General features: G+C 33.8%; 1 protein-coding gene across 4 annotated transcripts in view; it reads left to right on the forward strand.

The window, feature by feature from the left end:
• SMG1 (SMG1 nonsense mediated mRNA decay associated PI3K related kinase) overlaps positions 1–17,521 on the forward strand; it is a 108,167-nt gene that overhangs the window by 7,295 nt on the left and 83,351 nt on the right. For 2 of the 4 annotated variants that reach the window (XM_072598023.1, XM_072598024.1), the window contains exons 2-6: positions 12,247–12,410; positions 12,502–12,657; positions 15,486–15,622; positions 16,029–16,087; positions 17,221–17,434. In XM_072598023.1, coding sequence (XP_072454124.1) covers positions 12,247–12,410; positions 12,502–12,657; positions 15,486–15,622; positions 16,029–16,087; positions 17,221–17,434 — 730 coding nt within the window. Of the gene's footprint in view, positions 1–9,197; positions 9,256–12,246; positions 12,411–12,501; positions 12,658–15,485; positions 15,623–16,028; positions 16,088–16,607; positions 16,729–17,220; positions 17,435–17,521 lie in introns of those variants that run through there. The other 2 variants (XM_072598025.1, XM_072598027.1) reach the window with 2 other exon arrangements.

A 17,521-nucleotide genomic window follows, 5' to 3' on the forward strand; every position in this document is an offset into this window, starting at 1 on the left:
ATGTAATAAAGCTCTAACCAATGTTAAAAACTTTGTGAAGAGTTTCCTCCTATTGCTTATTTTAACTTCTCTATGGTAATAGACTTTGTTTTCTTTTTTCTTTTGTTTTCCAAGTAATTTTATGGGTAATAGTCCCTTTTTCTTAAAAAAAGCCACTTCTCAAGAAGGCTGAATTTTCTTGCCAGGAAAAACTTTAATTAAAAGTAACCTGTCAAAAAAACTCATTTCTATGTGTGAGAGGAATGATGAGTATACGACTTCAGTAGATTTTACTGGATTTTATTTTTGGTTATGGATCATATTTGCTCCATTATACAATATGAAAGTAAACATTTTTTGTATATTTCCTTTAGTATAGCTGCTAAGATGTATAAAGTATAGGATGTATATGTGTTAATATAGCTAGAATATTATGCTTTTAGTGCCAGTAATCCTTGGCTAGATTTAAGATTTTTAGTGGTTTGGTCATTTGCTTACAGCATATATAACATTGCTACTTTACATCTATTTTTGTAAATTTGGCTTATTTTTTTCTATATTTGTGTAGGATTTGTATGAAAGAAGCTCATAAAAAATCCCCTCCCCATTTTCTGCTAATTTTTGGTTTTGTTTGTACAAACCCTTTTTAATTTAATATAATGTAATCAAATTATTCATTTTACCTCCTGTGATTGTATCTCTTGTTTGATAACGAACTCTTCCCTTAGCTATAGAATTGACATAATTTTTTTCCATGTTCCTCTGATTTGCTTATATCACCTTTTATGTCTATATCATGTGTCTATTCTGAACTTTTAAGTTTAAGATGCTGGTCCATGCCTTATTTCTGCCAGACTCTGTTCCAGTTTTCCCACCTGTTTTTGTGTAATAGTGAGTTTTTTCCCCAGTAGCAGGAATCTTTGGATTTATCAAACACTAGTTTGCTGTGCTCATTTGCTTCTACATAATATCTTCTATAGATCTCTTCAACATTTAGAGCTGATCAAACTGCATAGTATCTTTTTGTTTCTTGTAGTATACTTTGCTAGGCATGCCAGAAAACAGACCATCACTTTTCTTGACAAGTTAAAAAAATGAAGCTTATATATTAGTATCCTTATCTATTTTAAATGCTGATGTTGTGATGTGGTTCATAAAGACCAGTGTTTTTCCCTCCCTCTCCCTTTTTTTTGGTAATTTATTTTAATGAGTTAATTATTTATAATTGATTACAGTAATTTTGTAATAAATCTAAAGCTGGAAGGACTCTAACAGTCCTCGAGGCTGCATGTGGCCTTCTAGCTCCTTGGGTGCAGCCTTTTGACTGAGTCCAAGTTTTAGAGAACAAATCCTTGACCTTGAGGCTGCAGATTTCTCACCCCTGATCTAGTCTCCCCCCTCAACCTCATTTTACAGATGAGGAAACTGGGGCTCAAAATGGTGAAATATCTTGGACCAAAGTTAAACAACTAGAGCCAGGATTTGGAACCCAGGATTTTTTGACAAATGTAGCATTCTTTTCAGTATGTCTATCATACTGCCTTTGTTATCATTTGACTTGTACGGGATACCTTTTCATGTGCTTTCAACTATTAAAACATCTCAGAAATATGGCAGTCTATGGGTTGTTTGGCAAATGTATTTTGCTATTTGGAAAAATATATACATTTTTTCTACAGTGCTACTAAATGATTTTTTTGTAGAAAGATATAAAATAGAAGCAGAAAATTCAATAGGTCCTAAAATATTCTATTTAATAATGAATAGTATATTTTTTCCTGGTCATAGTGTATGCTTTTTTAAAAAGGCTTTTATTTAGAATCCCTTCAGCATTTAATTGCTTTTAATGATATTTCCTCCATTTCTGCATTTTGGGATTTTCCTGAAAGTCTGGAGGACAATTTCTTTGGACTTTTCAAGATTTATCTTCCTTACTCAACCTGGGAGATTTCAGTCTTGGCCATTTCCCAAGCTGGATGGGATGCTTCTAGAATGCTTCCAGAACCTGCTGACAAAGGGGTTGGGAGGATGGGAGATAAGAAATTGTAATAGGAGCTGAATCAGTGTCTCTTTCAAGACTGTTGAGTTTGTCTGGGTTAAAAATAGCCAAGGAAAATTTTTTATTTTCCATAGGTGCCAGAAGTGACCATTTGGGTGAGTGAATATTCAGACTCTTTATAAGGCCATATTTATTTTTCTAGTTCTCAGGTTAATATATTACCCACCAGATTTTATAAATAACAATTACCATTCTCAAAATTTACACAGGAAAGGAAGATATTAGGTATTAACCTTGCAAATTCCAACTACTTTCCTTATGCCTTTGATCCCATCCCTTCATGTCTTCTAGGAGCTTGCTTTTTTGATTAACTCTTCACTTTGCCCTTGTAATTTTTAGGTTCTCCTTCTCTGCCTGCTTCTACCCTTTACAAACATGCCCACATGTCTGTCACCTCCTTTTCCCCAAAACAAATCTGGAAAAAACTTAGACTTGTCTCCATTTTCTTTCCTGTGAAGCTGCTGTGGTCTGCCTTCAGACCTCAGTATTCTTTCTCAAGCTAATAGTAGAAATAGTGGAATAGCATCGCCGAATGGAAGAGCACCGATTCTGGAGTCTCAGGACCTGATTTCAAATTCTGTCTCTTGCTCTTGCCTGTTTGACATTGGCAAGTCACTTATCCTCCCTGGGCCTCATTTTCCTTTTGTAAAATAAGGAGGTTTTAATATATGACCTCTGAGAACTGAGATTCCTTTCCTCTCAAAGTATGTGTTTTTGTGGATAATACTAAGGAAGCACTTTACATGATTACTTGTCTAATTCGTGAATTGCTGTACATGCAAATAACTGATGAAGCAAAGTGACAAGTAAGTGCAAAACAAAGGTCCAAAACAAGTACTCTGAGAAGTTAGAGTTCAGAAAAGTCATTTTCACTTAGGGATGAAGGGAAGGCTTCTAAGAGGAGGTAGCACTTGACCCTAGGACTCGAAGGAAGGGAGGAACTTGTTCCTACCAAAGACTTAGAGCCTTTTCTCATTTCTTATCTTTCTGGACCTCTCTGCAACATATTACATACACCCTTGCTTCTAGCACAATACCTGGCACATAAGTGCTTGTTGATTGATTGACTATCCTTTCTCCTAGACGTACTGTTCTCTCCTGATTCTCTTCCTACTTGGCTGATCTTTCCTCAGTGTCCTTTGTAGAAATATCAGTATTGCCCCATCACCTATGTAGGGTGTAGCCAAGACTTTTTCCTGAATCCTTTTTGTGATCTCACCAGCTCCCTTGAGTTTATCCTTCATTTCTGTGTACGTGATTTCTTCCCATCTCTCCTGAATGCCACTTCCTTATCACCAACTGCCTATTGGACATCTGTAAATGAATAGGTGTCCTGTAAAGCATCCTAAACTTAACATGTCCAGAACAGAATTCAGCTTTTCCCTCAAACTTCTCTTCTTCCTAATCCTATACTTCTATCAAGGACTATCCTTACAGTCAAACTTGCAACCTCATAATCATTCTTTATTCTTCCCTCTGCTCTTCCCTCATATCAAATCACTTGCCAAATCTTGTTGATTCTACTTTGATAATGTGTGATGAACCTGTCCCCTTCTTCCCTTTTCTTCACTCACATGGCCACCATCCTAATTTAGATTCTCATGGAGCCCCTTGCCTGTTTTTTTTTCTGTTTTTACCATTGCTCCCTAGCTGCCCCTCCTGTTTCTACACTCTTCTTTCCAACCCATCCACCCCCCCAGTTGTCAGTTTTTCATATTTGTAAAGTGCATGTCTGATTCTAAAATTCTGTGACTGATCACACTGCCCTTGAACTTCTTGAACTAGTTTCAGCTATCTTTTTGGTCTTTGGGTCATTAATTAGATTTTATAAGCATTCCATCTGTGCTATATCCAAGCCATTGTTTAAAATGTGAACAGGGACAAGTGTGGATCTTTGCTGCAAAAAATTTGCTACCACGAATTATATAGGAACTTGAATAGAAGGAAGATATTACTCATTGATGTGACTATCTCTGTTATTAATTCTGAGTAAAATTTTAATTGTGTCAAAAGGTCAGGATTTGTAAATATAGGTAACAGTTTATCTGTTACTCTTAAAAAGGAGGGAGGGGAGGTGATAGGTGTAACATTTTGTTTCTTTGTACAGCATGGCTAAATTCATTTTCTTTCTGTTCTAGCTTAATTTATGCCTGTCTACTGAAGTCAGATACTCAAAATCTCTAGTTGCATTGGAAAACAGATTACTCTAAAGGCAGTGCTGAATGTTCATTTTTTATTTAAAATTGCTAATTATGATAAGAATGAAAAATAAGACATAATCATTTACTTAAAAAAACTATTGATGCCAGTTGACATCAGTGATTTAAACCCTGCCTCTTTATTGAACGCCCCTCTCCCATCTTCTCTAGAAAGCTTTTCCCAATCTCTCTTAATTCCAATGTTTTCTTTCTTTTAATTATTTCCTATTTAAACTTTGTATAGCTTGTGCGTATGTGTGTGCGTATACACATACATATATTTGCTTGTCTTTCCCATTAGATTTTGAGCTCCTTGAGGGTTAGGAACTGTTGTTTTCCTTTTTTTGTATTCCCAGTGTTTTAGCACAGTGCGTGGCCTATAGTGGGTGCTTAATAAATGTTTATTGACTAGTTGCATTTCTTTTTAAAACTTTGTTCATACCTATTGGAAAATAGCTCTTGGTGGTATATATTTGTGTTAATCCCATAGCAGACTTTTATTGGCAATGTTTGATGTAAATGTTGTAATACTTTTAATTATGTCTTAATTGATTTTGTTTATGCAGAAGCTCTTGAATTTTATGTAGCAAAAATCGTTTCCTTTTAGTAACTTAACATTATTCACCTACCTTGACCTTCCTTACTTTAAATAAACTGTTGGCACTACAGGTAATTAAAAATCAGTATGCATTCTGCATAGTAGTGAGTGTGTCATCTGTATTTTAGGTTTTCTTCCCTATGTTCACAAGAATATGTGCAGAATTATATAATGAAAGCTGAATCTAAGATATTGTACAAAATGTTGGCCATTACATTTTTAGGTTTTGGTTAAATTACACACTGATTTATCTTTTATAAATTGTTTTTAACAATTGTAACTCATGCACTAGTCAGTTTTTATTGCACACTCATGTCTCAGACCTGCCAATCAATCAATAAGCATTAAGCCCCTACTATGTGCCAGACCCTATGTTAGTACGGGAGATATAAAGACAGTACTGGGTATTATGGAATGATGTAAAAGTTCAACAAGATCTTTTCTGTCAAGGAGCATAAAATTTAATGTCAGAGGCACTAACACATGATTAAACACTGCACAGTACAAAATAATCTATAATTAGCTAGTAATTGTGTGGCACAAAAATGTGGGTATTTAGGAATTCAGGAAAGTTGGAAACTCATTGAAGGATATTGCAGGGGAAAAAGCTAATGCAGTCTTTTTATTTTGGTCGGGAGACTTATTTTCAATAAACATGCATTTATTTTCTCTCCCCCCTTTTAAAAAAAACACAACAGTTACAACAAATATAGTTGCTAAGTCTTGTCTTTCTAAGATTTTAGTTATCTGCAACATCTCACTTTTTATTTTTACTACTCATATGGCCAGCTTCCTAATTCAGATCCTCGTCATGATCATCTGTACCATTGCAACAGCTTCCTATTTGAACTCTTAGCTTCTAGTTCCTTCTCTCTCCAATCCACCCTTTACGTAGCTGCCAAAAGAAGTTTCCTAAAGGACTAACCTGACTATGTCACTCTCTCAAATACTTTCAGTGGGTTCCTGTTGCGTCTAGAATAAAGTAAAATTCTCTATCTTGGCACTTAAAACCCTTTATAATATAGGTCTAGTGTTTATCTGTCTGTCTTTGCCTTCCTTCTTTATTCCCTCCCTCCTCAGTGGGACCTCTCTAAGGATCCCACCTTAGGATCCAACAAATGATATCTGATTGAGCAAATTTTAAAAACAAAAAAATCCCAACCCCTCAATGCCTACATTGTCTGTCAAAACAAATTCACACATTAACATTTAGACATTAGCATCTCTAAAAATTTATGTTTGTTTATACATTTTAACCTCTCCATTAGGAGGGGAATGAAGTGTTTCATCTTCATTCTTTGAACTTGTATACCAGTGTTGATCAGAGTTCTGGTCTTTCGGAGAGGTGTTTTTCCTATATTATTGTCTAATTATATAAATTGTTCTCCTAGTTAATACTCACTTTACTCTGTGTCAGTTCCTAATGATTCCACTTTCCTCTGAAATTTTCTATCTCATAATTTCTTTGGGCACAAAAATAATTCATTATAGTCAAATAGTACAATTTGTTTTTAGCCATTTCCTCATAGGTAACCCCCTTTACACCCCCTTTATTACCATTTTTGGTTACCATGAAAAGAGCTGCTATAAAAGTGTGTGTGAGAGAGAGAGAGAGAGAGTGTGTGTGTGTCCTTCTCCTTGATTACTTTGGGGTATAGGCCTAGCAGTACTCATATAATTGGGTCAAAGGATATGGTAATTTTCTGGGCATAGTTCCAAATCGAGTTGCATTAAGAGGGGCATAACTTCCCAGGAAAAAAATAATGATAATTCTATTGTACTCTTACCTCTTCAGACTTTATTTTGAGTTTTGTTTTCAGTTCTGGACTCTACAGCTTAAGAAGGATATTAGTAAGTCAGAGAGTGTTTAGAGCAGGACACTCAGGATTGTGAGAGGCCTTGAGTTGGAGGTGTATGAAGATCGTTTGAAGGAAACTGGGCTTGTTTATGAAGGCTGTCGCATGGAGGAGTGATTAGACTTATTCTTTTTGGCCTTAGAGGGCTGAACCTGGTAGAGGTTATAAAGAGGTGAATTGAATTTAGGCTTGATGCCAAGGAAAAAATTCCTAACAATTAGAGCTCAGAGTGGAATGAATCCCCTTAAAAGGTGCTCAGTTTCCCCCTCCTTGAAGGCCTTTTAGCAGAGGCTGGATGACAACTTGTGGAATATAATAGGGATTCCTTTTGTGTATAGTTTGACCTAAATGGTCATTGAGATCCCTTCTGATTCTCAGAGTTTGTATTTGTGTGGCTGTTTCATGAAGGAGCTGAAGCCCAGAGAAAAGGTACCTTCAGGCATTGACCCCTTATTACAGATAAAGAAATGACTCCCAGAGACTTGGGGTGGTCACACAACTGATTGTCAGAGATGGTTCCAAATCATTCTCTGCTTGATCCACTGTGCCACACTACTTAATCACAATGTCACCTCTGCCTCTCAGATTCCTTAATTTCCTTTAAGGCAAAGCTCAGGTTCCACTTTTAACATGAAGCCTTCCTGTTCCCTCCAGCTGCTGGTACCTCCCTCCTCTTCCCCCTTCTCCTGCCCTGCCATTGCATCTATTTTTTATGTATCTACAAATGTCCATCTTATAACCACTGGCTAGATTGTAAAATTCCTTGGGTACAATGAATAGTTTCCCTTTTGTCTTTATATCCCTAGAGCCTTATTCAGTACATCGCACATAGTATGTATTTAATAAGTATTTGTTTGATTGGCTTTGACCAGAGTTCTTCATTGTGTAGCCAGAGGTCTAGGCTATCTATATTTAATTTTTGACATTTTTCTACCTATTAAGTTGTCTTACAAAAGTGTTATTTCTGAAAAGCTTGAATGAATCTGGAAACCTGTTGTCATTATGGGGGTGTGGAGAAAGGAATACAAAAAAGCTTTTATCAAATTGGGCAGTAGTATTTAATCATTAATTTTAATAATAATAATTGACATTTATGTGGCACATTTGTATGGCACGTTCTAATAATAATAATAGCTGACATTTATATAGTTCACATAAGTGCCTTTTGCACATGTACGTAATCTCTTCCCCTGCTCCTTTTGAGGTACCTTCTTTTATTATCCCTGTCTTGTAAATAGAGAAAATAAGGATGAAAAGGTTTAAATTATTTTCCTCTGAGGGTCATAGAGTTTATAAGTGGTAAATGTGGTATTTGAGCTCAGATCTTCCTGATTATTTAAGTTCAGCATTCTTTCTGTTATACCATATGTATAGTTCTTTGAACAAGCATTTTGAAGCTCCTCTTATTTGCCAAATACTAGGTCTCTCCATCCACTATACCATGCTGCGTTTCTTTTAATATCTTTAGTATTACAGGGCTAGTCTAAACTGAAATTTGAGATCTCAGCATGGTAGAGTTTGAGTTTTGTTACACTGAATTGAATGTCATTATTTTCCATTGACTAAAAAGTTAAATTACGCCAGAAGCCCTTTATATATTTATATATTCTGAACCCCTCTTTTTAACAGATCATTTAAGTTCTTAATTTGTAGACTAATCTCTATATTCCAATAAGAATTCTCTGTAAAGAAAATTTTTTATAAAGAAATTTTTATTTTCCAGTTGATGTCCATTTAAGAAATGTATTCCCATGGGGGAAAATGTCCCCTAAAGCCTGAGCTAAAAACTTCCATTGAGCTAGTAATTAGCCTCATGTCCCATTGGCAGCATTAAGTATTTTGGGAATGCTACAGAACTCTTTTGGGACTTGACTAAATCTTTGATCTCTGGTTTTTTCTCTTCTTCATTCTGAAGCATAGGAATATCTTCTCTGGAAAAATCTCCTGTCTTTCCACACATTAACTTCTAGAAATTAATTATATTTATTTATTAAGTTCCTATCCCAAATAAAGCACTATGCTAGATGGTGCAAGACATATTAATGGAAATGAAAAACAGTCCCTCATGGAGCTTACATTTTACTTGTTCCCTTTGTCCTTTAGCATTTATAATAATTTAACAGCTAAAATATATAATAGTACCATTAGTAAATATTGCCTAAAATATCTTTGTGTCTAAGGTTTTAGGTTATTAAAAATTAATCACATCCCAACCTTATCTAGTCTCATTTGTGTATTAAATCTATCTAAAATGAAGTATAATTGTATTGCCATTTAATGTATGTTATAGTTGACTTTTTTATGTTTTCTTAATTTTTATATAATCAGGGTTTTTTTGGTGTTTTCTGTTGTTTCTGCTTCACAGCATTTGTTAGTCCCCACAGGTTTAATATTAAGCCAAAACCAATTAACCCCAACCCTATTTGCTGCATATGTACATTAATTTTTTGAGCAACAAATGTTTTTAACCCACTATCTTCACTAATATTGTAACTACTGTCTTACAGATTGACTTGATGCAAAACATCACAAAGGCTCCATATTTTACAGTATGCGATTTTTGAGGTATGAGATTTAGAAACTTACCTCTCACTGTGGCATGTACATCAAGCTTTAATTTCAGTTTGGTTTTTTAGGGGGACACTCAACCTTTCTAACTCCCCTCCATACTGTTTTTAAAGTAATAAAAGGGCCTGGAGTACTTCGGGATCCCTTCTAGGCTCTATAGCCTCTATCAGCTGACTTTCTTTTCCCAATGAAATGAAGAATGCTCGGTCTAGCAGGTTTCAGCTTGTCTGTCTTTTGAACTCTCATAACACTTTTGGACTATCACTTTGAGTCTGCAGCTGTATATTTTATTCAGCCCTGGTGATCACCTTATTATTATCATTTAATTATTTTCTTTTGAGTTTCTCTTTGATTGGGGAAGCTTTTCTTGGTAGCATAGCTTGTCCAGTTACTTTTCTTTAAAATTAAAAAAAGGGATGGCTTAGATATTTGAAGAAAACTCTTAAGAGTTTTGTATGAATGCTAACTCCATGATCAGATCACCATTTTTGTTCTCCTTGGTAGACTAGAATATACTAATAACCCAAGTCTTGATCTTCAGTCCTGTAAGCAGTATTTTATTTTAATGTTGTATTTCTGAAGGCCCTCATTCTGAAATTCTCAGTATTCATTGCCTATGGAATTGTTAAGCTTGTATTTCTTAAGTAACTAGGAACTTGTAGTAAAATATTTCTTTGTTTTTCTTATAGTCCTAATAACTGACCAATGATCCAAAATTTCTGTCAGAAACGGTTAAAGTGAGCAAAAAAATAAAAATGGGTGAAAAAATTAGTTGCATGAATATTGATTAATTTATGTCTACATACAAAAATGTGTGTGTTTATACTTCTGAGTTTAATTCTTTAAGGGGTTTTGAGAATCCCTATGTGAATGTACTTCTATAGTACATGACAAAGTTTTCAGTATATCAGTTATATATAGTTGTAGAGTTATAGACTTAAAGGGACTTTAAACATAATTTGCTGCAACTTACCCAATTCATAAATGAGTAAATTGAAGAAGCCCAGAGGTAACCGACTTGCCCAAGCTCATATTTGTGGTTTTTGGTCATGCTAAGCTTGAACTATAACAAAATCTTATTACTGCTTTTTCCACAATACCTTCTTGTAAATAAAAATATGTACTTAACTTATAAAAGTAATTAAGCACCAAGAAATAAAAACATTCAAATTAAGTTTCCTTGAAGGCACTTAAATATTCAACAAACATTTTATTAGCTGAGTTATCTAATTTTATACCCATTCAAAAAAAGTAATGATTGGTTTTTTACTGTGGATACGTTTCAAATAAAATGTTATTTTCAGTCATACTGTAAGTTTTTATGGTAAGTTTTTCAAGGTCCTCATGTTCCATTTAGTGACTTAAGAGAAGTATTATAATGACATAACAGAAGTATTTAAATTAGCATTGGTTTATGACATATTTGGCAAGTAACTTCACAGAGTCAATTGTTAGAAGTCAGGTAAAAGCAGTTTCTTAACTCTTATTTTTCTATGACAATTTGGAGGTATTATGATTTATATTTGAAGCTTACTAACAATTATATTCTAATATCTGAAGGAGGAAAAAAAGCTTGTCAAAGTTTAGAGTACAATCTTGCTTATATTTTAGTCATTACAGTTAATGAATTTTAGATTATTGGACTTTTGATTTATGTGAGGGCTTTTAGTCCTAGTTTGACTCAGCCAATTTTTTATCACTAAAGTTTGACTGAACTTTTTGGCAGACATCGCATTTAACATGTTTAACATTTCACAGGGTAAAGTAATAGCATTAAGTAGAATATAGTGATAGAATTTGTCCAGATTTGAGGTTTAGTATTTTCCTCCCTTCCTGAAGGGAAACTAAAATGAATAAATATATGGAAATATATATATATGCATATATATATATATTTCCTCCCTAAGGCTAAAGAATAGGTGGAATTAAAATTTTCATTCCTCCCAATAACAAATTTATTCACAATGATTTGAAGAAGATATTTTAGCAGTAGCAAGTATAACAAAATTCAGATTTTTCTGTTTATACCTGTAGAAAAGAAATTTTGAGGTTCTTGGTATTTATATTTGTATTATGCATATGTACATAAATATATATTGTGTTATATGTTCTTAAACTATTTGATTTTTTTACATTGATTATTATACTAAGCTGTTTTAATTACAGTTGTTTACTAGGGCCCAAGTGTCAATTTCACTTATAAAAAGGTTTTTAATAAGGTTAAGAATAAAAAAAGACTCAACTCAAAGGTAGCAATTATAATTTTTTTCATACTGAAACCTTTTTTTCTTGATTTTCTTTATATGTCATTTGATACATTTTTGATGGCAGATTTTACAATGAACTGTTGAATATTATACTATATAAATATACTATGGCATTTTACATATTTGCTTTGTGAACTCCTTTTCCCAGATGCTAGAGTTGTGCATTCTCCCTTATTTTACAGCATATGACCTTTCAACTTAACTCTTATGCAGTTTAATTGATGTGTGATATGAATTCAGTAACTTGGAAATACCTTTCCCTGAATTCAGGTATTATAGTTCTTTAGCAATTAAAGTGGTGATAGCACCTTCCTCTTCTGACTTCTTTGTTGTCAGTTTCTAAATTTGTGACTTGGAAGATTCAAAATATTTCTTTTGGTTCTTCCCAATATTTTCTAATTGGGAAAAATAATAAATCATTCTTTATATCAGAAGACAGGTGAAAAGGCTTCTGGGAGTCACATTCAAATTTCTAGTGGTTTTTTAAGATAGATACTACAATATCTCTAATAGAGATCAGATGAGTGACATTTTTATTAAGAGCTAACTTTTGAGTGCCTGCTACTGACTAATAAGACGGTTGGCACTTAGAAGATTCAAATCTTAACCTGGAGATCTTAACCTTAAACCTTTTCAATTATTAAGTATGCCTGGCTATTACATTACTAAATGAAACCCTTTTAATTGTGTACATCTGTGTATGTGTGTGTTTTCTTAACAGAACTGATAGTGCATCAGCCGACCCAGATAATTTAAAATACTCTTCATCCAGAGATCGAGGCAGTTCTGCCTCGTATGGACTACAACCTTCAAATTCAGCTGTGGTGTCTCGTCCAAGGCACGATGATATCAGAGTCCATACTGACATACAGAATGACGAAAAAGGTAAGTACGTTTCTTAATTATGGTTAGAAAGGAGTATTGTGAATTCACATTGAGTTACTTGATAAAGTATACTTACATTCACTGTCTGTAGGTGGCTACAATGTCAATGGAGGATCTGGGGAAAATACTTATGGTCGGAAGTCGTTGGGGCAAGAGCTGAGAGTTAACAATGTGACCAACCCTGATTTCACCAGTATTCAGCATGGAAATCGTGCTTTAGCCACAAAAGACATGAGGAAATCACAGGGTAAGAGTCCTGAACACTTGGAAAATAACATATGGTGTGCAGAACTATTTTCCTTTTCTCTTTAGTTCCTCAAAGAATAAAAAACATAAAAAGTGGCGAGGTGACATTTTCCTTTATGTATTAGTATACAGCTACTAAAGAAAGTTATTTCTGCCTTAAAATAATTAGTTCTTAATAAGAGTAACATTATTTGAGAGGAAGTACTTCGAAAATTATTAACATATTAATTTTAGAAAATATGAATGTTTTTTAAATAATCTTTTGAGTATTATAAAATCAAATTTTGTTTTAAAAAGAAAGCTTTTAAGAAGGAATACAGGTATAATTCCTGGTCTCAAGTAGTTTTTTATATACTCATGGATATATGGCTTAACAATTCTATAAAAAATTTTAAAACCTGCATAAGCTGTGTTATGAGGTAATACATAATTAATTGCTGAAAGAATGGTATGGACCAGAGGTGGCAAACCAAGTGTAGGCTGAACTGGACTACAATGAAATAAAAATTCAGTGGAACATAGGTAATGTTATTAGCAGGTATTTTTCTAAGTCAATATGGAACTGCAGGGATCTGCAGATAAGGTTTAGTTTCTGTTGAGTTTGATAGCACTGGTGTCAACCAGTCCTTCTGACTCTGGACCACTGGGAAAGGAGGGGATCTAGAGTTAGCAAAAGGGAGAATGTAAATCCACGTGAACAAGGCATCATCAGTTTTATCTTTATTAAGCGTAATAGAATAGAGCGTTCATGTAGCATTTCTTTAAAACTAATTTTTACTTAAAAAGTACCTGACTGAGTATGGACCATAATGGCCATTCTGGGTTGCATAGAATTATTTTATATAGTTACAAAGTACTAGATGATTCTCTTCTATTTTTGTTAAGGTGAATTTTCTGCACTTACTACACTGAAATTCCAATACCAAAACTAATAGGAAAAGGAATTAGATTGAAATCTGAAGCTAATTGATTAAATTGATTTCAGTCAAACTTCTGATCTCTGAAATCTGCAAAGCAGCCATTTCCTTAAATAACTCAGTATGGTGGGTTGTTTTTCTATTGAGAGAATAAATTGTATTGTATGTCTGTTACTATTTGTTATTATGTAGATGTTTTGACTAATAAAATGCAAATTTCATTTTAAATATGTATTACTGAAGTTATGACTTATCAGGTATTTTCTCATTCTGTGCCTATAATGTGATATTCATGTTTTTTTTTTTTTATTTAAAAAGAATATTCATGCTAACGAAAGTCAAGTCCCATTTGTGAAATTAGTGAATTCTTACATCAGGAGAGGAAGAAATTACCATGGGGTGGAATAGTCTACAGATAGTGGAGGAAGGCAAAATTTGAGCTGGGCCTTGAAGGAAAGTGGAATTTGGATAGGTGGAAAGAAATTAGGGCATTCCAGGTAGTATGAGTAAAGCCTTAGGGTTACGAATTATTATAATTATTACTTTCATTACTACCATCATCATTAACATCACCATCATTATTAATTTATGTAGTACTCTAAAAGTTAGCAGTTTTATTTATGTTTTCTTTTTAGACCTTGTTGACAAATCTACAAGGTAGGTAGAGTAGCTATTATTCCCATTTTATAGATGAAGAAACTAAGGCTCTGAGAAGAACCTAAGGCTCTGTTTTTTGCTTATAAAGTTTCAGGGGTAGGGTTTGAACCCAGTTCTTCCTGACAACCATTTAGCAATGTATCCACTATTCCACATTGGTTATAAAATGAAAGATATGTGCTAGGAATGGAATAGAGTTTAACTGGAGAGGAGAGTTTATTTAGAGGAGTAGTGAGCTCCGCATTACTTATGTGATAAAGTCCAGAAATTCAATCTTATTTTCTGCCCAGATGAGGCTTATCCTATACTTGCGAAGTAAACTTTACTGCTTGTCATGTTTGCTGAGTGGATGCATTTACAATGCACTGTTTTATCTTAATCTTATAGTAGGCAAAGTAGAGTTTAGAGACCACTTCTCAGTCTCTGCACTCACATACCTGAACATAAAGTCCAGATTTTTTACTATATGTAGCATACTCTTCTGAAATATGCTAACTTTTTTGTTCATGTAAATAATCTTTCTTTTCAGTTTTGTTGATCTATTTATTACTCACACTTTTTTTTTTATCATAACACAGTACTTGATGTGAGAAATTCACCTCACAATTTTAAGAATGGTAGTTTAGTTCCATATATTTCATAACTTATCAAAATCTGTTATATTTTCATCCTTTGAAAATCCTTGGTCTAGTGTAATGTAACTAAGCTGATTTTATTTCCTCTTTGATTTGAAGTCACAAGATATTTTTTTAAGTACATTGTTATATTATCAGCATGTATGCTACATATTTTCTTTTAAAAATGAAGAAACCTGGTTTGAAATATTCTCCATTTTTCAGCTGTTGTGATTCATTTTTTAGTTGTTAAAAATAGGCAGAAAAACAGAGATTCAGGAGTTATTTGGCTAAGTAATAACAATTATTGGTGAAAATGGCACTCCCAGTAGCAAACAATAATTGTACTGAGATGAGAAATTGAGAAATATATAAAGAAACATCCTCTTAGCTACTGAAATATTAAGCTTTGCCCATTATCCCTGACACTTGTTGGGGTTTCTTGCCTACCAGTCTACTGAAAATTGGATAGTGTTTAGGAAGAAATTGGAAGAAACTTAATAAACCCTTTCTCTTAGAAAGGTTTTCTAAAAAGAAATTGTGTGCTCACAACTGCTTTTCTTTGTAATTTGAAAGAACATGTTGGGCTAAAGTTGATGCTGCTACATACTCTTATGGGAAATACAATTTTATATTTATAGAGCGATCGTTGTCTTACTCTGATGAGTCTCGACTGTCAAATCTTCTACGGAGGATTACCCGGGAAGATGACAGAGACCGAAGACTGGCTACTGTAAAGCAATTGAAAGAATTCATTCAGCAACCAGAAAATAAGATGGTCAGTCTGTTCATTTCTATTTAAACAAGATATGGAAACAAAATCTTTATTTGTTTACATAATAAATTTTTTTCTTAAGTGGGAGTGGGTGGAGAGGACAGAAGAAAGAATTTTCTCTTGGAAATATCAGAGTGCTAATTTCTGATGCATTTGATCTGTTTGATGCAGCACTTAGTGCAGTGCTAGTATTGGGGTAGGATCGTATGTGTATATATGTGGTGGCTGTGATAGGCCAGATAAGTCTATGCAGAGGTGAACCATTTTAATTGTATGTGTTTTCTTTTTTAAAAAATGCATTTTCTTGGGCCAATTTCCACAGACACTACTCAAGAGCTCTCAAAGGTAATAGAAATGAAAACAAATTAATAGAAATATGAGATTTTTCTGTATTTTCTTCCTTTTTCAGGCACTAGTTAAGCAGCTCGATAATATCTTGGCAGCTATACATGATGTGCTTAATGAGAGGTAAGGTGGAATAAGTTGGAAGTTACTTTAATATAGACAATGTTATCTGTATATAAATAAATGCTAGCTGAAATAGATTATTTAGAGCAAATACCAATATGTGATACTTTCAAAGAAGAATTGAGGTAGGGCAGGGACTAGGTGTTAATTTATAACTCTGAACCTAGACTGAGTGAAGCCTTCAGGTCAGTGATATCCCTTCTAGCTATATACTCAAATTAACAAATTTAGAAAATTTATCCAGAATGATAATGTTACTAGGTTCTTTTAATTTAAGCCTCCTTCCTTAAGCTTTGTTTACCCTGTTTCTCCAAAAGTGGTGAGGGCATTCATCATTGTAATTCATCATCATTCACCCATTGGCACACTCACAGCTACAGAGATTCAACAAATTTTTTAACAAAGAGTGTCAGACTAGTCACAGTGGACCACTAACTTCACCTTTGCCCTAAAATTCCTTGCTTTATTGAGTGACCCTTAATGAATTTTTGCTTTAAACTCCAGCTCATGAGATCATAATAACATTAGAATGTTAGAACTCCAAGGGACCTTTAGAGGTAATCTGATCCAGCTACCTTCTTTAGCAGAGGAAGAAACTGAGACCCAGAATGGTGAAATGACACATCAAGTTAGTGGTAGAGGTGGGAATGAAATTTTGGTCTCCTGATTTGTAGTCCAATGCTTTTTATACTCGTTACCTCATTATTAGCAGGTTCATTAAATCAGTACTGTTATTCTTCAGTTAAACTTTACTGTTTAGCCACTCTCTTTCACTTATTGTTCAGCATTTTGTGTTCTTTTGTTTTCCAGAGTGTTCTGCCACATAGACATATATATTTGGCAGGTTTTCAGGTTTAGATGACTTGCATAGCTCATTTCTATTTAAAGATGGAATTTGAAACTTGAAGTCAAAGACTAGCATTAAATAACTTCTACTCTTTGTCAGTTTCAAAAAAAAATAGAGGAAAGTGAAATACTGAATTCTTTTCCTGTTGTAGAGGGAATATAGTATGGCTGCCTTTAATATTAATTAGATTTTAACCCTTTGATTACTTTTGTTTAAAATTTTCTTATTTAAAAGACCATTACCTTTCAAAATGGAAGCTAACTTTTTTCTTTTGGTATCATTACAGTAGCAAATTACTTCAAGAACTGAGACAGGAGGGAGCTTACTCTCTTGGCCTTCTTTGTGCTTCCCTAAGCTATGAGGCTGAGAAAATCTTCAAATGGATTTTTAGCAAATTTAGCTCATCTGCAAAAGATGAAGTTAAACTTCTTTACTTATGTGCCACCTACAAAGCACTAGAGACTGTAGGAGAAAAGAAGGCTTTTTCATCTGTAATGCAGGTAAGACTGAAAAGTAAATTTTTAAAAATTATCTCTCTATATCAGCACATTACATATTAGGTAGAATAACTACTTATTAAATGAATG

This window comes from Notamacropus eugenii, chromosome 3, assembly GCF_028372415.1.
Source record: "Notamacropus eugenii isolate mMacEug1 chromosome 3, mMacEug1.pri_v2, whole genome shotgun sequence".
NCBI lineage: Eukaryota > Metazoa > Chordata > Mammalia > Diprotodontia > Macropodidae > Notamacropus > Notamacropus eugenii.